Source organism: Anolis carolinensis, chromosome 6, assembly GCF_035594765.1.
Source record: "Anolis carolinensis isolate JA03-04 chromosome 6, rAnoCar3.1.pri, whole genome shotgun sequence".
NCBI lineage: Eukaryota > Metazoa > Chordata > Lepidosauria > Squamata > Dactyloidae > Anolis > Anolis carolinensis.
Window position 1 is genome coordinate 36,457,844 of NC_085846.1, and position 23,131 is coordinate 36,480,974.

Genomic DNA, 23,131 nt, shown 5'->3' on the forward strand with positions numbered 1-23,131 from the left:
TTAAGAGGGGAGAAGAAGAGGGAGGGTAGAGATGCTTAACTTTTTAGCCACCAGCCATTTTTGTACTTTGAATTACTCTCCCCCACCCCTCAATTGCTTCCTCACAATAAAGTTTCCTTTTCACATGCTTTCCTATGTGTCTGCACTTTGGTGAAGAAGGAAAAAAAAAACAACCAAACAGGATGAAACTGTATTTTTAACAGGTATTTAAGAGAGACATTTCAAGCGATAAAAGAACAGGATTTTTCTCAGCTGTATATCTTGCACTGAGGATGCTTTGTTTTCTTATTAGTCATTGTCAGGGAAACATCAGCTTAATCTGAAAGGCATAGGTAAGGGTAAAGGTTTTCCCCTGACATTAAGTCTAGTCATGTCCGACTCTGGGGGTTGGTGCTCATCTCAATTTCTAAGTCAAAGAGCTGCCATTGTCCGTAGACACCTCCAAGATCACGTGGCCAGCATGACTGCATGGAGTGCCATTACCTTCCCACTGGAGAAGTACCTATAGATCTATTCATACGAGGGTTATCCAGAAAGTAGATTACGTTTTGGAATTAAAAATGAACAAAGTATAGGAGAAAACATTTACCATATGCAGTTGAGAGCCACACCCAAATACCACTTCTCAACATAGTCGCCATTCAAATCTAGGCACTTATTATAGCGATGAATGAGCTTGCCAACTCTTTCCCCACAAAACTCAGCATTTTGGCGACGATGCGCAGCTGCGGAAAGGGATGACCGACTGGTTGAGGACGCAAGTGGCGGAGTTTTGTGGGGAAGGAGTTGCCAAGCTCATTCGTTGCTATGATAAGTGCCTAGATTTGAATGGCGACTATGTTGAGAAGTGGTATTTGGGTGTGGCTTTCAACTGCACATGGTAAATGTTTTCTCCTATACTTTGTTCATTTTTAATTCCAAAACGTAATCTACTTTCTGGATAACCCTCGTATTTGCATGTTTTTGAACTGCTACCATAGGTTGGCAGAACCTGGAGCTAACAGCGGAAGCTCACCCTGCTCCCCGGATTCAAACTGCTGACTTTTCAGTCAGCAAGTTCAACAGCTCAGCAGTTTAACCCACTGTTCCACTGGGGGCATGCATCTCTGTAAAAAACCACATTGTGAATGAAGAAAAGATGATCATTGAACATCATATGCATTCCTTCTAATATCTGCTTTCATCCGAGATAGGTAGGTAGGTAGGTAGATAGATAGATAGATAGATAGATAGATAGATAGGCAGACGGTCATAACAGACAAAGAGATAGCTGTGTAACAGTCCAAAGAAATTGGCAGCTATAATAACTGTAACAGATCTGTACAACACCATGAAAAATATATTAATCCGTTTAACCTCACTGGCACATGCTGAAATGATGGTGTCAAAAATATCTCCCACTGCAATAGCATGATATAAAAACATGAAGATGGTGTTCTTTCCCATCACTTTATATTTATCAGACCATCAATAATAATGGTACCAAATGTTCTTTTTGCTGGACTTCTGTATGACAAACTCCCATTTAAAAGCATGACATAAGTGGAAAGGAAAAAGAGGCAAAGTATTACTACTATTCAGCAAGCTAAGTGTGTGTCAGATTTTATTGCTCCCGTAACTAAAGCTTTTTCAGCCACTGTGATGACATGCAAAAAGACATTCTCTTCTCAGTCATTGCATGATGGAGTGTTGTGTGGTTTTGACAATACATTGCATGATGTTTGGCTGGATTTTATACATCCTGCTTTGCTATTAGTAGGCAAGATGTAATCACTGTGGTCATACTGGAAACCATGGCTACCATAGAGTCAAAATGGGTAAATCAAAGAACTGTAAATAGAAAATGATGTGGTTTCCATGTGATGTACACCAAATGCAGAATTTTAAATTATGATTTCTAAAATCCTTTTGTAAAAGGAAGCAAGCACATTATCACTGTTTATTCCACTTCATTCTGTGAAGAAATTTTCAAACAAAATGAAATCAACGTAGCTGGTGGGCTTGTGCATTTGTATAGAATAGTTATCCGTTTGTTTCATTTGTAAGGCCTCGGTTTTCATTTTTGAGCACCTTCCAAAAAGGGGTGCCTTTCCGAATGGTTGTTTTTGTTCCACATCCGAAAATACAAAAATTTTCAACCCATTGGCCACTATGGGTGGGCTTCACCAGGCTCCCCTTCACCTCAGTTTTAGGGATAGAGGGGTGAAAATCACCACACATGCAGGGCACATCTACCACTCTTAGCCCAACAAGTTTGATAATGTTTGGGTCATCCTTAGATTTTTAGAGATTTTTTTTCTTTCTGTAATTAAATTTTGAAAACATACTCTCTCCCCCTACCCTCGCTGTCCCCGCCCTGTAACTTCTCCAGGAGCAGCAGCAGCAGGAGGGAGGCAGGGCAAGCACCATTCCTTCCTGCCAAATAATGCTCCACACACACAGCCCTGTGCAAAGCCCCACTATTTCACTTCTTTAACTGGTGGCAACGGGGGGGGGGGGATTCCTCTTCCCTTCCCATCATTTTTGGCAATGGCATGGTTCGTCTTGGAGGTGCCACCTTGGGTCCTTGCTTGTTGCTGCTGCTGCTGCTGCGCCTTCCTCCTCCTTCTCCTCCGTGTCTCATGCAAGGAAGGTGCCTCCTCCAGCCCCTCTCTTCCTCCTTTGCACCTCTTACCCTCTCCTCCTCAGCTCTTGGAGCTGCCGCAACCACACAAAGGGGGAAAAATGGGGGAGTAAGAGGCTCAAAATGCATGAAAGATGGAGGCAGCAGCAGCAACGACCCAAGATGGCAGCTCCAAGAGCCAAGGAGGGAGGAGGTGCCATGCATGCACTCTCCAAGGCATTTTAAGGAGGCTTCCAATTTACAGATAAGGAAGAGTGATGACCTCCTGGAAAAGGAGAGTAAATGAGAGTTTACTTTTTGTTCTCTGGGGATTCATTTAAAAAAAGATTAAACTGTGCTCACGAAAAGCAGGCAAAGAAATGGTACCCCTTCTCATTTTCTTTTCTTTTTTTCAAGCTAATTTTAGCTGGGAGGGGTCTTCCCGTTTTGTGCTCCGGCATCAAATGAAAGGAACGATAGAAAGAAACAGGAGAAACGAATTTATGCACATGTCTAGTAGCTAGTTCTATGTAGCTACAGTCTATGTATGATCCAGAAACTGAGCTATAGAACCTGTTTCACCGTGTAGTCACACTGCTGAATTATAGCAGTTTAAATGCCATGGCTCAATGCTATAGAATGAGAAGATTAGTCATTTTATGAGAAAGTTTGCCTTCTCTCTCCAAGAATTCTGGGGTTGCAATAAACTACAAATCCCAGAATTCTATAGCACTGAGCCATGGCAGTGAGAATGATGTCAAACTGCGATAATTTGGCAGTTTGGGAACACTGTAACTGCCATGATTTGGCAGAGAAGGCTAAAGACCTTGTAAAACTACAACTGTCAGGGTTCTGTATATGTATGTAGTTTTGTGATCTGCCCTCAGTATAAATACTGTAAATAAAAAAAATAAATAAGGGAATGATGGAGATGTAAAGTGCAAAAAGGCACCTTTTTCCATGTTTGGTGGATGTGTAAAGAGGTTAAAAAATTAGAAAAAAATTGACAAAAGAAACTAATGAAAAGATTTCTAAAAAGGTCAAGAAAAACCCAGAAAGATACTTACTGGGCTTATTTCAAGAGAGAATCAGTAAAGATTATGTAGAAATTTGCCAATATAGTTTTGTGGCTGTGAGAATGATAATAGCTAGGCCTTGAAAGTGGGAAAAGAATTACTCATTAAGGATTAGAGAAGAAAATTAATCAAATATATTCAAATGGCCAAGCTCTCTAAAGGCGTAAAGGGAAGAAACAATGAAGAGCTTATTAGAAAATGGAGGTTTGCCTTTGGGTATTTAAAAAAGAAGACAAAAATAGATTTTGTAACAGCCGCACGGGGAATTTATTAATGTAATTTTAAGGATAGAGTTTTGTTAGATACTAGTTCCATATGATGTGGGAAAAAGTCATGGGTGGTGGTTCACGGGTGGGAATGGGAAGGTGGTGGGACTGTGGAAATAATATTTGTAATTCGGTTGTCTGAATTTGAAAATTTTATGTTACTGTTTTTCATATATCACAATAAAAATAAAAATAAAATAAAACCATGCCAAAATAAAATAAACAAAAATAAATAAAAATGAAGTTTGTGTCAGAAAAGGAGGGTTTTTCAGTTCTTGACCTCACTAGATTTCCAATAAAGTAAGTAAAACCAAAGTATCCTTCTCACATGTCTCTGGCTACAATGTAACAAACCTGGAAAGGAAAAGCCTCACCCTTAAAATTAGGTTTGCCCTCAACCACACTCAGATCATGTTCAGAAGTAGGTCGTAGTGTGTCTTTTTCAGTTTTCATCTTGAAATGTGCTCATCTGTTTCAGGTTTAACAGTCCTTGGCTAAATGTGGTGACGTTGTGAAGGAATGGGTCAAATCCCCTTCCCTGTGGAGGGTTCAATATCATTCCACACAATAGAGGCCCATTCTGTTGTCATCCATAGTGACTGCTTTCCATTGGAATGCTGGGTGATGTTCTGCTTCTATTCACTGTCATGGGAAGCTTATCACCATGTTTGCTAAGAATATTCTAAGCAGTGAAAAAATGGATCCAGGCAAAGTCATCAAAGGAAAAATAAAAAATATGCTCTTTGTGGCATTGCTAGACTCAGTGGAAGTTAATCCAATCCCTTTTCCTTAGGGAATGAAAGAGCCACCTGCAATCCTTTTGGATTGCTTCAGTGGCTAACTGGGAAGGTATATACTTTTCCTTTTCTTTTGGAGAGATTGGAAGCCTGGGATGAGGCTGGAGACAAATTCCGTAGTGAAGAATGCAGAGAGTTGACAGAAAGTGAACCAGAATTTTTACCAAAATATCAGGATATGGCATCAAAATAATACATGGCATCACAATGATAATAAAAGAGAACAAATGATGATGAACAGAATGGAAGGTTTTGAAAAAACTGTATTTCTTTTCCAAGTCACCACAAATTATGCCAAAGACACCTGCTCCTTGGATTTTCATAATGGACATCCTCATTGAACATGGCCATGCTAGAGGATTCAACATTGACTGAATTTCAATTCTTGTTGGCCTCTTAGTGTGTCAGTGTGCTTCTCCAGCTCTGACACCACGCAGGCGCACTGGGCTCCTCCGCACCCAACAGCTCTCCCTGGGTCCTAAATGCGAGCAGAGGGAGGGAGGCACAGGCAGCCCTTCCTTGGTCACCTTGGAGCCCAGCAATGAAGCACACGCTCTTGGGTTGGTCTCCTTCATTGCTGGGATCTGAGGCGACCAAGGAAGAGCTGCCTGTGCCTCCCTCCCTCTGCTCGCATTTAGGACCCAGGGACAGCTGTTGGGCGCAGAGGAGCCCAGTCTGCCTGCGAAGTGTCGGAGCGTCTGGAGACCGGGCTGCCTGGACTGAGCGGCAAAGAGCGGCAAAACCAGTGGTGGAGTTTGAGGGGGGAGTTTGAGGAGAGAGATTGAGGGAGATTGAGGGAGGGAGGCGCGCTTGGTCTTCTGCTCCCAGCAGCACAGCCCATCTGAGGCTTCAGCCGGAGCCACCCTGAACCCGGCATCAGAGGGAGACTCGGCAACCCCACCACCCCCATCACCCCATCACCCAGTTTGGGAGGCCAAGCGTGGCTCCAGCCCAGCCCAGCCCTCTGCTTCCCGCTCTCGCCTCGATCCAGGAGAAGAGCCTTGCCTTGCGGAGCGGCCTCGTTGCTTCTTCTGAGGTGGGTCCCAAGAACGCCTTTGGGGTTGCCATGGCCTGGCCTGCCTCTGCGGCCTAGCATGCCTCTGCGGCCTGGCCTGCTTATGTGGCCTCGCATGCCTCAGGCCTTCGCCCAGGCCGCGGCGCCCCCTAGGCGCTCTCTAGAGGATGGCGCCTTAGGCAACGGCCTAGTTGGCCTAACGGTTGAACCGCCCCTGTGTATGTGTACCTTTTATAAGGGGTTGGTTAAACTCTGGATTACTAACAAAACTGAATTATTATGTCACAAAATGATTTATATTTAAAAAGTGTGTCACCAACTTGAAATGTTTGGAAAGCTCTGTCTTAGGGGATAATTCTTAACTTTTCTCACTAGTTCAACAAACTTGAAGGAGCGCCAGTGTTGCAGAACAAAAGGTACCCCGTTCATTCCCAACTGGTCCCAAAGTAAGGCCTTTGGAAAAATCAGTGGAAGAAACCTGCTGCCTTTAGATTTTTTTTCTTCTAGTACCCAGTAGAAGATGCTATCTGCTATATGTGGCCATACAAATATCCCATACAGTTCAACTGGACCAAAATGTGCAAGCTGAAGAGTGTATTGCATTGAATGGACAACATTTCAGGACCCACCTTTCTGGTCTGATTGACCTTTCTCTTCACTTCCAGGTTTTCTGGAATTTGGTTCTTGGGATTTGTTATCTTCTGAGTCATACCTCCTTGGGAGATTCATTTGGAAGGACAATGACTTCTTTTTCTTCTGCTTCTTGATAGCTTCATGGTTGGCACTCTGGACAACTGAGATAGGAGCAGGAGAACCATTTGGACCATGAGTCAGTGAAAATCCTTTTGTCTTTTGCTTCTGGACATTACCTGCTTTTTTTAAAGGTAAAGAGGAGATTAATGGAAAGAGAGTATTCTGACTGCTATAACAAAAGCTTGGTTGGATCTTTGGCCACACAATGTTTTGTTGGCCTTTGTCCTTCTCTTCTATGGGATGTACAGGATATGTGATTCTGGGTTGTTTCAGGCCAACAGATTTCTTGGGTACAGGTGTTTCCCTTTGTAGTTCGGCAAGATCAATCACTTCATCTGGATCATAGAATGTAATCAGGTCATCACGGTCAGGTGGTAGCTCTTTTTCGAGCATTTTTTTCTGCCACAGAGAGTTTAAATCGCACAAATTAGCAATATCCAGAAAAGGTCCCCTTTCGGAAGAGATATATTCATCTAGTGACATTGGGAAGAGAAACAAAGGAACCATATCAGACATCATACAATTCGAACCAAAAGAGAATACTAGCCACAGTAAATATCTGAAATAAGTGTACTTTACACAGTAATTTCTAAACTTTGGTCAAAGGTCCATTTCACCTTGAACTCCAGATGTGATTTGGGAGAAAACTCTTACCAGCTTCTTCTTCTCTGTTTATGGGTGTGCTAAATAACAATATTTGTTAGTAGGAGTGGGGCTGAAAAGCAAGGTCTGCTAAGGTAGGAAAAATCACAATATGTAAAGTAAATCAAGCAATTATTTATAGGGGGAAAATGACCTCATGGGTTGACAAGGATAGGCTAGATGACTCAAAAGACAACCCAAATCACATGAAATCCTAAAAAATAGCTATATTTTGTATTGGTTGATGTATCAGAATTCCCTATGACAGACTCTTGTTCCACTGCAATCTGTCAAATGTGACTTAGAGGCTATGTGTTCCTTCTAGCCTTCATAGTAGGAGATCAAATAACGACTTCATATCTGAAACTTGCATATGAAATATGTACTCTTCCAAAGGACTGAGGCTCCTGAAATAAGCCCCCATTTTGGTACATTTGGCTGTCTGAATGCTAATGCTTCATTCACCCTTTAGTGTCTTTGCTTCTGTGGTTGTGTGGATAGAAAGTGCTCTGTCCACTGAAAAGGATGGGTTCTGCTTCTGCCTAACAGCCCCCTATGTCTTTCAGTTTCCCTTGGATAATTAATTTTTCAAAAGATCCATTATGCAAAACATTTCTCCTATTGATCTTATTGCTCAGTTGACCCTGTATGTGCAGGTCTTGATCTCCTAATGTTGAAAAGGAAGATATGAAGGGAGCTTCTACTGATATTTGCTGAAACGAAGTATGATGCCACTCAACAATGATAAAAGAGGATTGCATGGAGAGATATGCCCATGTTCAAGTGAACATTACTGGAAACCCTGGCCTTGCCATTCAAACTAACATGGAACAGGGATAGGAGATATTTTAGGTGGGGCTATCATGCAGGACTCCATAACTGAAACATACATTGCTAAGAGAGCAGAACTTCATGTCTCACAGCACTCCCAAATACCTGTTTTCATCAGTGTCTTCTCCAAAAGGAAGACTACACATGACATATAGTCACAACTGACCACTTTGTATGGGTCAGGGTTTGGATGGGTTTTGGGAGGAGATTATTTGTGGAGAGCTGGATGTTTTAAACTATTTTCATGTCTTTTGGAAAATGTTTTCAAGTTTGTCCATGTTTGTAAACTTGTCCAAGGTATGGCACGTGGCTTGGGGACTTCTAAGGGGCTTCAGGGGTAGAAATAGGAGACCAAGGGGTAACATGTGGCCTGTAGTTGGCACCCTCCTCACCCCAATGTAGGTTATTTAAACGCTTGTGAAATTTCTGTGGATGGATTCCCAGACTTATTAGTGGGATGTGAGCACTTACCCACTTCCTTTTGGTATCCTAAAGGACCTGCCACAGCTGACAAAAACTCTGAAATGTTCAGCTTCCCATCCCCTGCAATACAAAAAGAAAGAAAGAAAAGATATGTAATGGAATGAGTCTCAGTTCTGTGAAACCACCTTCACAAAAACGTCCAGCAATGCCTAATTCTGTTATTCAAACTAATAGGCAGTGTCCAGCCACTTTTCCTTTGCTAGATTTGATTCACGCCCGGATTAACTCCAAGGAAGCTCATGAGCTTCTCCACTGGATTCCTCTGTTGAATTCACACTATAGAAGACTGCTGAGGTTTGGCTGCTAATTCTAGCTTAATACTGCATTCAGTGTTATTTTTAATGCACTATACAATTCCCCTTTTCCTCCTATTTTAGAACTGGTCAACATGCTAGAACTGGTCAAGATGTTAGAACTGGTGAATATGTTAGAATTGGTCAATACTTGTCAATTTTTAACGGTTGGTTTTAATGTATATATCATTTGCTGAATGCATGTTTGTATGGCATCAAATTATTGCCTATATATATGTGAGCTGCACTGAGTCCCCTTCGGAGAGAAGGGCGGGGTTTAAATATGGCAAATAAATAATACTCACAGGTAACCTGAGTGCATCCCAATGCCTGTTGTACAATCTTCGAGCTCATGGTAACCCCTAAAGATGACAAAACTGGATGCAGATCCTCAATGTTCACCATGTCTTTGTTGATCTTTCTGAAAACCTGCTGAGCATTCTGGAGAGCTGCAATAAGTGCATGGAAGAGGAATAAGCAGAATCAACAAACAACAAAAATAAACATTTCCTTAATTTTCACATGGAGTACAACCCATGTATCCATGGAGTACCCACAATTTCATTTATCCACTTCCAACAATGCTTCTCTGGGCATTTTTAGGTCTTTCATAGTGATTCTATGGGACTTTTTAAGACTAGATGCCCTATATTTTATTAGACTTCACTACTATTCATGGTTTTGCATACCCAGACAAAATATAGGAAGGTTTCCCACATAGATTTGGGGGCCATATTGTATTCATTGTAAGAATTGAGTGGGTAGAAAGGTTTAAGAGAAACCATCTTTTCCCTGATTAATCCATCCAAAGTGTGGTTTAGAAAATAGCAGCATCTTCAGACTTTATTCCTTATCTTGCTTATACTTGCAAGAATGAAGTTTAATTTAACTTATTAAAAAATAAATATATTTTTATTGATATTATATTTTGTATTGTGAGTAGATTTGCACATTCAGTACATACACATCATTTATCTAGTACCTCATTTCTCCACCCTCTTCCATTATATATTATCCACTCAGTTATCTAATATATCATAGTTCTGTTCTATTACTCAGCTCAACCTGACCAACTCTTACACCCAATCCTGACCCGAATGTCCGACCATTGCCCGCAAGGGAAGGTCAGACATCTTTTGGAGGACAAGCACCACAGGGTGACCCTCATGGTGGCAAAGTTCCTTGCAGTGGCAGCAAGACTGAGAAAGAGGGTATTACCTGACACTGTGTAGTATGTGTCTGTATTGTTTATTTCCGTGGTTACGAGGGATTTGTAAATTCCTGTATGCTATTTATTCAACAGCTGTGGGTCCATGGACCGTAATAAAGTTTGTAGATTGAAATTATCAATTAAGAATCATTTTCAGTTTTTTTAGACTTGAAACTTTGTAACTAAAATAGAAATTTGATTTAATTAAGTCTATATGAAATATAGGATGAATCATATAATTTAAATTATTTTGTGTTATGCAATGACTCTTCATGATTCGCTAAAAAATGTTTCAAACCCCCCCCCTCTGATTTTTTTTCATGCTACGGTGCTCCATACAGTCATGCCGGCCACATGACCTTGGAGGTGTCTATGGACAACGCCGGCTCTTCAGCTTAGAAATTGAGATGAGCACCAACCCCCAGAGTCGGACACGATGGGACTTAACGTCAGGGGAAAACCTTTACCTTACGCTACGGCCCTGGTGGAGTGGATAAGAATTTAGCATCCTCAACAGACAAGTCCCTATATGACAGTAGATGTTTGGCGCTTAGGGCAACATGCATAGGCTGGGTACGTAAAGAATGGGGTAAAATTAGAAGCAAAAACATGGTAGGAAGTTCTATAATTAATGCAACAGAACGTGAGGATCTGGAAAAGCCTCCAAACAAGCAAAATAAATAATTATGGGGATACAGAACATCTTTCCTATCATTGCTTCAATTTCTCTTTACTTACCCTCAGATTCAGTGTAGGGCAAGACATTATTCACAATGTCCAGGAAGTCAGCAAAGTCCAGATTGCCATGCGCTGTGTTAAAAAGAAGAGAGAAGATGAACTGGTAAGAGATGTGGAATGCACAACTGTATTAAATGGTTTAACTTATTCCAGTTAAAAGCAGACAAAATCTGATCAAACGACCATAAGGCAAAATTCTAACATCAAAACCAAAATGGATATGTAGGTATACATATTTCCTTCTTAACGGAAGTAGCTGTTGGTTCCTGAATGACCACTGAATGCTCTGATTTGGTGTCATGAACTGATAAAAAAGAGGGATTTGGTATGCTATAAAACATACACTAAAAATTGTGTAGCTATTATTTGACATTTCTAATATGGAGAATTCAAAACCAAACTGAAAAAAATATGGCTTTTCAAATTCAGCACCCATGTTCTCATTTTGTTTGTGTGAAGGTTTGCAAGTAGGTTTCGCTGAGCTGTGTGTGCACATACCTCTAGATATGTTCATTTTATAAAGATGCCAGGAGCCTCCGGTGGCCTAGGGAATAAAAGCCTTGTGACCGAAGGTTGGGTTGCTGACCTGAAGGCTGCCAGGTTCGAATCCCACCCGGAGAGAGTGCGGATGAGCTCCCTCTATCAGCTCCAGCTCCATGCGGGGACATAAGAGAAGTCTCCCACAAGGATGGTAAAACATCAAAACATCCGGGCGACCCCTGGGCAACGTCCTTGCAGACGGCCAATTCTCTCACTCCAGAAGCAACTCCGGTTGCTCCTGACACGGGGAAAAAAAAAGTAAGATGCCAGTTTTCTCCTGTTTACTTCCAATGAGTGTAAAACAATAGCCGGGAACTGGACAGGGGGAGTGTGTCCCTGTTGGTTCTCTTGGACCTCTCATCAGCCTTCAATACTGTAGACCACGGTATCCTTCTGGGACGCCTCGCGGAAGTGGGCTTTGGAGGTACTGCTCTGCAGTGGCTCCAGTCCTTCCTGGAGGGCCGGGCCCAGAAGGTTTTGTTGGGTGACACCTGTTTGGCCCTGCAACCATTGTCTTGTGGGGTCCCACAGGGCTCAATACTGTCTCCCATGTTGTTTAACATCTACATGAAGCTGTTGGGAGAGATCATCCGGAGTTTTGGAGTTCTATATCATCTGTACACAGATGATGTTCAACTCTATCACTCCTTTCTACCTGTTACTAAGGAGGCTGTTCAGGCCCTGAACTGGTGCTTGGCGGCTGTGATGGTCTGGATGAGGGTGAACAAACTGAAATTAGTCGAAAGGACAAAAAGGGTATAGTGTTACAGCCTGTGTTGGACAGAGTTAAACTCTCCCTGAAAACACAGGTTCATAGCTTGGGTGTTCTCCTGGATTCTTCGCTGAGCCTGGAACCCCAGGTTTCGGTGGTGACCAGGGGGATCATTTGCACAATTAAACTTGTGTGCCAGCTGTGCCCATACCTTGGGAAGTCAGACTTGGTCACAGTGGTCCACACTCTTGTTACATCCCACTTAGATTACTGCAATGCTCTCTACATGGGGTTTCCTTTGAGGATGGCCCAGAAGCTCTAACTAGTTCAATGGGTGGCAGCCAGACTTCTAACTGGAGTGGCATACAGGGAGCATACTACTCCTCTGTTGCGTCAGCTCCACTGGCTGCCAATATGCTACCAAGCCCAATTTAAAGTGCTGGTTTTGACTTTTTTTTCATGTCAGGAGCAACCAGAGTTGCTTCTGGAGTGAGAGAATTGGCCATCTGCAAGGATGTTGCCCAGGGAACGCCCGGATGTTTTGATGTTTTACCATCCTTTGTGGGAGGCTTCTCTCATGTCCCCGCATAGAGCTGGAGCTGATAGAGGGAGCTCATCCGCGCTCTCCCCGGGTGGGATTTGAACCTGGCAGCCTTCAGGTCAGCAACCCAACCTTCAAGTCACAAGGTTTTTATCCCCTAGGCCACTGGAGGCTCCGGTTTTGACTTATAATGCCCTAAACAGTTCCGCTCCAACATACCTGTCTGAATGCATCTCCTCTTATGAACCTACTAGAACTTTAAGATCACCTGGGAAGGTCCTGCTCTCGGTCCCACCTTCTTCGCAAGCACGATGGTGGGGGTGAGAGACAGGGCCTCTCAGTCGTGGCCCCTTGGCTGTGGAACTCCCTCTCCAGCAATATCAGGCAGACTCCATCCCTTCTGGGTTTTAGAAAAAAGCTGAAGACTTGGCTCTGTGCACAAACATTTAAAGAATAAGTTTCTATAGCTTCGACACAGTCTGGATTAAGGATTATGAGCAAGGTTTTTGGATGAATGGAACTATACACTTTATATGTTTTATATGTTTATATGATTAACTGCTTAATGTTAATTGTTTTAACTGTTTATGCTTTTATTGTTAATATTAGTTTTTATCGACATTGAATTTTTGCCAGATTTGTAAGCCGCCTTGAGTCCCTTCAGGTGAGAAAGACAGGGTACAAATGAAGTAAGTAAGTAAGTAAGTAAGTAAGTAAGTAAGTAAATTAACTGGCAACAACCATAAGCTTTAAAGTCAAAGTAAACACGCACCATCCACAGGAATGCACCTGAGTGCCTTCTGCATCTCAGGAGCAGCCAGAAGGATTCCCAGTGTGTGCAAGGTGAGGAGGAGGTGGTTGACATTAATCCTTCCTTCTTTGATGGCACTAAAAATGGTGCAAGCTCTGGAGATTCCTGAAAAAAACAAAGGGAAGACTGTCATACTCTCCAAAGCTCCCTGTTACGCCACTTTTTCACCTGCTCTCTCATCTCCTTTCCCTTTCCCCCTTTGCGTTCACATTCCTTCACTTGCTGTAAATGGCAAAAGTAGTTTCACTCAACTCAATAGAAGGGAGAGAGAACAAGGGGAACATTTTGCTCTTCCCAGTAGGCTCAGGCAAAAGCAGCCTCTGCTTGAGTGTGTGGTTGTTCCTCATTAATTTCTGCCACTTTGACCACACCCTGATTTTGCTTGGCCACAAATGTTCTCTAGGAAATGTTGGAGGGCATAGTCTGTGCCATAGTCTATGAGCCTGATTGAGGAGGCCCTGAAAAGCAAGTCTAACATTTCCTCGTTGGCTTTTGATTCTCTGATGTCCTTTAGATAGCTAAGCCTATAGTTTAGGATACGTTTTTCTACAACGTTTATTGAAATCTGACAAGTTTGGCAGTTGTCAAGTTGGTCATATAATTGACCATACCCTGCAAGCCACATTTAGTGATGTCACAGGTTAATAACAGAAGCACCACTGTGATAAGATAACATTGTTGACCAAGACAGAGAAAGACATTTTAGCTTCTTCTCATACATCTTTCTTATCGTGTGCCTTCAGTCTGCTGAGCTGAATCACCTCCATTATCCAGAAATGGCAAATTATCCTCTCCTGTGTCATTACCTTTTGCTCCCTCAGAAAGATGTGGGTCAAATTCATCTTCATCGCAGAAGGTTGTGTAGAGACTGTACAAAGCTTTACTCTTCCTGTCAAGAGAGAGATATGCAGTTTATGATTACAACTGCAAGTATTTTAATCTCTGTTCGTATCCAACCCTCTCTTAAAAAACAGAAAACCATGTACTGTATATACTCAAAGATAAGCCGAGTTTTTAAATCTCTTTTTGGGGGCTGAAAAAACCTCCCCCGGCTAATAATCGGGTCAAGGTCAAGCCAGGCAGTGGAACCTGGAGACTACAGTATGTTTTCTTTTCCAAAACCTCCCTTCTCCGCTTCTCCTCCCAGGTTGGAATTATCTTATTTTTTAAGAGAGACAGAGACAAGGGAATGTTTTCAAAAGTGAAAGGAGAGTGAGTGAGAGCCTCTTGCAAGCCAGGAAGAAGAAAAATATTGCATGGGTGTAAGCGGAAGAAAAAGAGAGACTCTTGCAAATTTGCAGGATTTATTATTATTATTATTATTATTATTATTATTATTATTATTATTATTATTACTATTATTGCAAGAACGTTTGAGTCAATAGGGAGGGAAGGAGGGAAAGAAGAGTAACAGAAAGTGTGTATTTCTTTTTATTCCTAAGGGGAAAAAATGGGGTAGGTTTTTTGGGAGAGGAAGGGAAGTTTTAAAAAGCCCTTTCTGGCTACTTTTAGAGTTTGAAAAGGAATAAATAAAAGAGGTGGGAAAGGGGAGAAGAAAAGAGGCCAAAGTTGTTTTTAGGAGGGCTTTGTTTGCATTTCTTCCTTGGGTAAATGCATGCCCCAAAGCTTGTAAATAATATATAGATTTCCCCCTACAAATACAATAATTTAATATATGAATTTTCCCCTCATATGTTTGCAAGTCTGCAAGTCCTATAAAGATATAATTCTCTACATAGAGAGCAATGTCTAGATAGATAGATATTAATATAGATATAGGCCTTTTAAATATGCACACACAGAGAGATGTCTAGATAGATGTAAACATAGATAAATGGGACTTGCAAATATTGCAGGTGGGAAATTTGCAAACTTTTCAGGGGGGAAATGCAAATGTGAAATTAGTATATATAATTATAGAGCTATATCTAGCTCTGCATTGATTATATAGGCATTGAATGTTTGCCTGTTACTATGTTGGAAGCCGGCCTGAGTCCCCATGGGGAGATAGATAGAGCAGGATACAAAGGAAGTTGCTGTTATTGTTGATGATAATGATGATGATTATAATAAAGTTATTGTTGATACCATATTGTTTTCGTTGACCCTACTTATGCACTTACAGAGTTAGCTTACTGTTTTTCTTTGAAATACGGTAAATATTTAAAAAACATTTACCCCACTTATGCCTCAGTTAATGTAATTTTATTGGTATCTATTTTTATTTTGAAATTTACCAATAGCTGCTGCATTTCCCACCCTCAGCTTATACTCGAGTCAATAAATTTCCCCAGTTTTTGTGGTAAAATTAGGTACCTCGGCTTATATTCTGGTCAACTTATACTCAAGTATATACGGTAATTCCAGAAGTTATACTCTTCATACCTAGGGGCAAAAGCCTCAGCCAGCAAGCATAGAATGGTTTCAAGATGGTTTCAAGATGGTTTCAATGCTTTCCAAAGTTTCAAGAGTGGACACAGAAAGCTGGCTGGTTTTCACAGCTAGTGGTCTAGTTATGGCTGGTGACTCCTATGTTAGAGGAGTAGTGAATCACTTCCAGGGATGTGTATGAACATTAAAGGAACTATCCAAAGTGCTGAACCTATCCAAGGGCTAGAGTTCAGCAATTTGTCTAGCTTTTTAAAGGTTCATATTAAAACCTAGAACATATTCACAGCCCCAACTTTCCCACAGACATGAAAGCTACTACATGTGAAAGGAATTGTTTTTGTGTAGTTTTGAAATTTATACTCATAGTTTAAAGCTAACTGACAGTGTGTGTCTGTAATACAGCATGTAATCCAGTAATGCAAGAGTTAACAGCATAGAGTAAAGATTTATGGCTAGAGGGAAATAGTGAAAGAATAGTGAAAGGTAGGCAACAGGACATTCATCAATGCTGTGGAATGTGAGAGGTGACAGGGTTGCTTCCCATGCATTGATTGATCGAGGTCGGATGCACAAATGCTATGCCCCAGCAAAACTATGTAAATACTGTATAGAAGTGCAATAAAGTATAGGTAAAGTAAGGTAAAGGTTTCCCCTGACGTTAAGTTCAGTTGTGTCCTACTCTGGGGGATTGGTGCTCATCTCCATTTCTAAACCGAAGAGCTGGCGTTGTCTGTAGACACCTCCAAGGTCATGTGGCTGGCATGACTGCATGGAACACCGTTACCTTCTCGCCGGAGCAGTACCTATTGATCTACTCACATTTGCATGGTTTCGAACTGCTAAGTTGGCAGAAGCTGGGGCTAACAGTGGGTGCTCACTCCGCTCCCCGGATTTGAACCTGGGACCGTTTGGTCTGCAAGTTCAGCAGCTCAGTGCTTTAACACACAGAGCCACTGGAGGCTCCCACAATAAAGTATAAAGCCGCTGATTTCAGCTGACATCTGGGAAGTCTGAATTTATTGCTGTGCGACTGAGCAGATTGCCAGATTGTCAGAAGAGGAGGTAAATTGAGACAGGAGGTGATTGTGTCTCAATTTAACCATTCCATAACACTACCTACTACTTGATAAATCAACATACTCTAAGTCAGCCAATGGGCTCTCTCCCATTACTCAGGAAGAGTAAAACTGAGGCAGAAATATAGGCTAAGAGTTTATGTGTTGTATATAATGTTGGCATTTGATCATGATTTGGAAAAATTGGGTTTCTCTGTTAGGTTGAGTAAGTCTTCCAAACACACTGTTCTACACTTGAAAGTTCCCTTCATTTATGCAACTGAAGACTACAGATCAGGGCAGAGTCTACTGCCATAATTTGGCTCTTCTCTCCCCACAAAGATAGTGTTCAAATTTGAGGTCTAATACTCTACACTCTTGGCATCACATAGAGATTTTGGGAACTCTCTCTGCTTGATGAACTGGTGCGAGAAGTGGTACTATGTGGTTTTGCTACTGGCCTCCAGAGGAACAGTGGATATGATCTTCACTGCATGACAACTCCAAGAAAAATGCACCAAACAAAATCAACCCCTGTACATGGCATTCATTCACCTTGAAAAGGCATTTGACACAGTGAATTGCAGTGCTCTCTGGACCATCCTCCAAAAGATTGGATGCCCTGACAAATTTGTGAACTTCCTGTGGCTCCTCCATGGTGACACGATGGCAACAGTTTTGGACAGCAATAACTCCCAAAGTAACCCATTTAAGATGGAATAAGGTGTTAAACAGGGATGTGTTATCACCACAACTTTATTCTCCATCTTCATCGCTATGACACTTCACCTTGTCGATAGGAAGCTACCCACCAGCATGGAAATCATCTGACAGATAGCAAGCTATTTAACCTCAGCAGACTGAAAGCCAAAACCAAGGTCACAACAACATCCGTTATAGAATTCCTATATGCTGATGATAATGTAGTTGTGCCCATTCAGAAGACCTACAAGCTACTCAAGACCTACAAAATACCTTTGCAACAACAACAATTTTATTATAGTCCAAAGACCCTTATTGCACCATAGATGTACAGGTATGCAGGTTAATGAGATTAACAACAGCCAGTTGATTAATGACTTTGCAGGAGTTTACAAAAAGCTTGGCTTCTCACTGAACATCAAGAAAACAAAGTGCTCTTTCAGCACACATTAGCCAATCCCTCTGTAGTGCCAGAAATACAACTTAATTGTATAACATTAGAAAATGTTGACCTCTTCTGCTACCTTGGCAGCCACCTTTCCACAAAAATCAATATCGACACTGAAATACAACACTGTCTGAGCTCTGTGAGTGCAGCATTTTCTCGAATGAAGCAGAGAGTGTTTGAGGACTGGGACATTCATAGGGATACCAAGATGCTTGTTTATAAAGCTATTGTCCTCCCAACCCTGTTATATGCTTGTGAAACATGGGCCATCTACAGATGTCACAAACAACTGTTAAGGAGACAGGTGGACAAATGTCAGCATGCTAGAAGAAGCAAAGACCACCAACATTGAAGCCATGATCCTTCACCATCAACTTTGCTAGACAGGCCACATTGTCTGAATGCCCGATCACCATCTCCCAAAACAGTTACTATACTCTCAACTCAAGAATGGAAAATGTAATATTGGTGGACAGGAAAAGAGATTTAAAGATGGGCTTAAAGCTAACCTTAAAATTTGTGGCATAGACACTGAGAATGGGAAGCCCTGGCCCTTGAGCATTCTAACTGAAGGTCAGTTGTTACCAACAGTGCTGTAAAATTCAAAGAGACATGAATGGAGGGAGAAAGGAACAAACGTGTGAAGAGGAAGGCATGTCAAGCCCACACTAATCAACACTGTCTTCCGTCTGGAAACTGATGACCTCACATGCGAAAGTACACCACCAAGAACGTATACTTGGAAGGCAATCATACTCGTACAATCATGAGTGACCACCGATGATGATGACTGGCCTAGAAATCATCCATATTAGCAGCTTCTCTAGATGTAGAAGTGCTAGTGTGAAGACTTGCATACAAAGGTTGAAATGATTTGTTGTCTAGCATTTCAAAATGTGTGCAAAACCGTATACTCTTGTTGTATATCTTCAAGTCATTTCCAATTGATGGTGAATATGTGATGATCTATCACAGGGCAAAATTTCCTTGGCAAAACTTGTTTTCAGGAGCTGGGGTTGCCTTTGACTTTGAGACTGAGGGTGTAATTTGCTCAACCTGTTCAACTACCTGCCATTACTTATATGGAAGTGAGTTGAGGCCATCCTGGGTGGCTGAGTCTTAGCGAATCCCTTGCACTCTTTCTTCTTTGTTGCACTCACGGGAAGTCTCTGTTTCGGCAACTGCTCAAAGGAGAAACAGACCTGGAAGTGGAGAAGACAGATACATGCAGCTATACATTTTGGGTACAAAGAAATTAACAGTCCCAGCTTTCTACTTTCAAATATGTATGGCTTTTTGCATGATGCTCCAAAGCTTGGATATTGGGATTTTATCACAACAGACTGTAGTCTTGTGGCAAATGCATCGTTTAAGGAAATAGAAACATACAATTATTTGAACAATGACTTTCGCACCTTGCTGCAATTGTGCTATGCTAGCACTTCGGTGATATGAGTTCCCATGCTCAGTCTTCTGCATAGTCTCACTTTCTTCTTAATGTCAATCAATCAATTTATTAATGCTCCGACCAATGGTCATATGCATTTTCCCCAGTTTTGCAGTTACACAGTATTGGTGTTCCTGCGAGACCTTCCCCCACTTTGCAATATCAGGACTGTAGTGGAAGGAAACTATCACACCAGAAATGTTTGCCAAAACAATAACCATTGTATTCATTGACAGGTGGAAAAGAGGATTAATGAAATAAATGAAATGAGACAATCCAATCATGCTTCAAGCACAATGCAACTACAGGACAGATGAGGCACTGTGCAACAAAATGTGTTTTTATTTTGCCATAATTATGATAAAATCCTTAGATTCAGGTTCAGTCCTATAATTACCTAGAGTTAGATGGCCATCTCAGTCAATACAATGCAGATGTCATGCAAGGGCAGTTTGCTATTTCATTTGTTATAGCTGTATTTTTATTGCTAGAGATGGAAGGGAAATGTTTGAGGGATCTTTATTTATTTATTTATTTATTTTATTTTATTTTATTTTTCAAATTTATATGCCGCCACTCCCCTAGGGCTTTCAATTCTTGTGCTACAATATCATGTCTGGATTTGAATAATATTCACCCTGAGTTTGCTACGTTGTTGAGAAAGTGAAATGTTTTGGGTTACCCCAGCTAAGATTCCTTTTACAGTAGAGTCTCACTTATCCAACATAAACGGGCCGGCAGAATGTTGGATAAGCGAATATGTTGGATAATAAGGAGGGATTAAGAAAAATCCTATTAAACATCAAATTAGGTTATGATTTTACAAATTAAGCACCAAAACATCATGTTATACAACAAATTTGACAGAAAAAGTAGTTCAATACATGGTAATGCTATGTAGTAGTTACTGTATTTACGAATTTAGTACCAAAATATCATGATGTATTGAAAACATTGTCTACAAAAATGCGTTGGATAATCCAGAACGTTGGATAAACTAGTGTTGGATAAGTGAGACTCTACTGTATTTATTTTTTTAATGTAGAACCTCTACACCTAATGCTCCCCTGTATCTATACATTTCAGTAGTATGGTGGATTACACTAAATCAACCAACCTCTACTCGCCTCCTGGTTGAGGAATTCGTGTTACTTTCTAAGGAAGTTCAAAACTCCAAGCCAAAATAATTCCCAGGTTATTACACTCTCACCTCACTTCTCTTGAACTTCTGGGCCGGATGTTTCTGGGAGAAGCGCCTGCTATGTGGTGATTTGGGAAGACTGACAGGACTATGCTGGATCATCCGGCTGTGGGTGGAATGAGAGATGCAGAAAGACTATGTAACTGAAGAATGGTCTTTCACATACCATCCAACTGTCCCAGGTTGACAGGGAAGGTCTCAAACAATCCTCTGTCATCCCACTTTTTCAGCTACTTTTAAAGCATCCTAATTTCTCTCTCATCTTCACACTTTCCCCTTTTGTCCTAATCTTGCATCAATTGCTGCAGACTGAGTTTAAAGTGCAAAAGTAGTTTGCACTCAGCTAAGTGAGCAGCAGGGAGAGGAGAAAAGGAGAAGAATCCAGTCCTTCTTAATAGGCTTGAACAAAAGCAGACTTTTATAACCTCTACTAGCGTGTGCATTATTCCAGATTACAAGCAGTTACAAACATCTGACTCAAGGTTAAGAACAGAAGTAAGACAACATGAAGTGAGAGAAATCTATCTCTAGGAAGGGAAATTCACCCTGAAAGAAGAATTATGGGAAAAGGGGCCTCTACTGAAGCTTCATCGCCAATTCTTGTTTCCACAACAAGCCAGATTTTTCAAAATCCAATTATTACAAAGATAGAAAGTGAGATGAAATCTTCTGAACAGGGGCACAGACAGCAAAATGAACATCACGGGGGTGTTAACCCTTTCCCCTATGTTATCCAAAGCTTACACACGCGCACGCACACACACACACACACACATACACATATATTTGGCTGGAGTTGTACTTAAAAATGTACCTGTTCCAACTTACATACAAATTTAACTTTAGAACAAACCTACAGAACATATCTTATTCATAAAGGACTATACAGGCAGTCCCCAACTTATGAATAAGATATGTTCTGTAGGTTTGTTCTATGAATTGGTCACCTGCAAGGATGTTGCCCAGGGGACTTCTGGATGTTTTGATGGTTTACTATCCTATGGGAGGCTTCTCTCATGTCCCCACATGGGGAGCTGGAGCTGACAGAGGGGAGCTCACTCCTTCTCCTTGGATTCGAACCGCCAACCTGTCGGTCTGTAGTCCTGTCGGCACAAGGGTTTAACCCATTGCGCCACTGGGGCTCCTATGGTTTCCAGTAAGCCCACAGTGATTATCTACTGCCTGCTGATAGATAAGTAGGGTGTATAAAATCCAGCTAAACATCATGCTATCATTGAGAAGAAAATGCCTTTTTGCATGTCATCACAGCTGTTGAAAAAGCTTTAGTTGCGGGAGCCATGAAATCTGACACACACAGCTTTATGGATAGTGATAATACCGTGCCTCTTTTTCCTTTTCTTGTTACGTTGTGCTTTTAAATGGAAGTTTGGCATGCAGAAGTCCAGCAAAAATAACTTTTCCTACCTTGGCCACACTCTGATGTTATTCAGCTGCATGGGCCTTGGTTCTTACTGTTAAAGGTGCCTGAGAAGTACCACAACATGCGCAAAACTATGAACTACCGTACTACAGTGTGACATCTCAGCTTACTCAAAGGCACTAGAGCAGCAGGAGTCATGGAAGCCAAGCTTGCGCTCTGTCATAGGACAGCTGGGAATTTCATCTCTCCCTTTTCTTTTGGTCTTCTTCCACAATGAGTAAGGAACCTCTTCATACCCAAACTGCACCCGTGGTGTCTCTGGTTGTGGTTCGGTCCAATCTGTTTCCTCTAGGTCTTGAACATTGCTGTCACAAACAGAGGTGATCTATTAATGCTATGTACAAATGAAAGTCTTAGAAGAAGAAAAAACACTGTGATAGGGTAGACTTTAGAGCAGAGGTGGGAATATTGTGGATTGCATGAAGTCATCATAAGGCTATTTTTGAGGCTCATATGTGCTCCTCATCCCATATCATAAAACTCTAGAGATAACTAATCCTCTGTCATCCCACTTTTTCAGTTGCTTTTAATATATTCCAGTTTCCTTCTCTTCCTAACATGTCCTCCTTCATCCTTTGCTTAATGCAATTTCTGCAGACTGTGTTCAAAGAGCAAAAGTAGTTTGCACTCAATTAACGGGGTGGAGAGAACTGGATGGGGCAGAATTGTGACCTTGCCATTGGGTCATGCAAAAGAAAACTGCCGTGCCTTTCCCTAGCATACATGTTCTTCTTCATTAACAACTTTTCCCATCTTGACTATACTCTCATGCTTGACTACCTATATCCCAGTTTTCATTTGGGAAATGATGAAAGTTATGTCAATTCCCGTATTATGATCCCTTCCCCAATTTTAGACTAACAATCTATCCACCTACTAGAGCAGTGGTTTCCAACTTTGGTCCTCCAGGTGTTTTGGACTTCAGCTCCCACAGTTCCTAACAGCTGGTAAGCTGGCTGGGATTTCTGGGAGTTGAAGTCCAAAACACCTGGAGGTCCAAAAATTGGGAACTACTGTACTAGAGGAAGGGAAGAAGAAGTTTGGTTACATTGGAGGCTTGAGGCTTGGCTATTTTAGGCCTAGGTGAAGCTTTATTTAACTAGCTCTTGGCACAAAGCGAGGAAGGTCTGTTGTAA

At 41.5% G+C, this 23,131-nt stretch overlaps 1 protein-coding gene and 1 long non-coding RNA gene across 6 annotated transcripts in view; one reads left to right on the forward strand and one right to left on the reverse strand.

Moving 5' to 3' along the window:
- LOC134292628 (uncharacterized) overlaps nt 1–123 on the forward strand; it is a 53,806-nt gene extending 53,683 nt beyond the window's left edge. For both annotated transcript variants that reach the window (XR_009999880.1, XR_009999881.1), the window contains one exon: nt 1–123. This exon is cut by the window's left edge and continues 214 nt beyond it. This is a non-coding gene — a long non-coding RNA (uncharacterized LOC134292628).
- The window catches only part of efcab13 (EF-hand calcium binding domain 13), a 119,360-nt gene that overhangs the window by 93,487 nt on the left and 2,742 nt on the right, over nt 1–23,131 (reverse strand). For 3 of the 4 annotated variants that reach the window (XM_062958172.1, XM_062958173.1, XM_062958174.1), the window contains exons 4-12: nt 22,106–22,300; nt 20,564–20,660; nt 18,975–19,108; nt 14,117–14,199; nt 13,272–13,415; nt 10,707–10,778; nt 9,064–9,207; nt 8,454–8,525; nt 6,386–6,982 (exon numbers count right to left, since the gene is read on the reverse strand). In XM_062958172.1, coding sequence (XP_062814242.1) covers nt 6,386–6,982; nt 8,454–8,525; nt 9,064–9,207; nt 10,707–10,778; nt 13,272–13,415; nt 14,117–14,199; nt 18,975–19,108; nt 20,564–20,660; nt 22,106–22,300 — 1,538 coding nt within the window. Of the gene's footprint in view, nt 1–4,318; nt 4,945–6,385; nt 6,983–8,453; nt 8,526–9,063; nt 9,208–10,706; nt 10,779–13,271; nt 13,416–14,116; nt 14,200–18,974; nt 19,109–20,563; nt 20,661–22,105; nt 22,301–23,131 lie in introns of those variants that run through there. The other variant, XM_062958175.1, reaches the window with a different exon arrangement.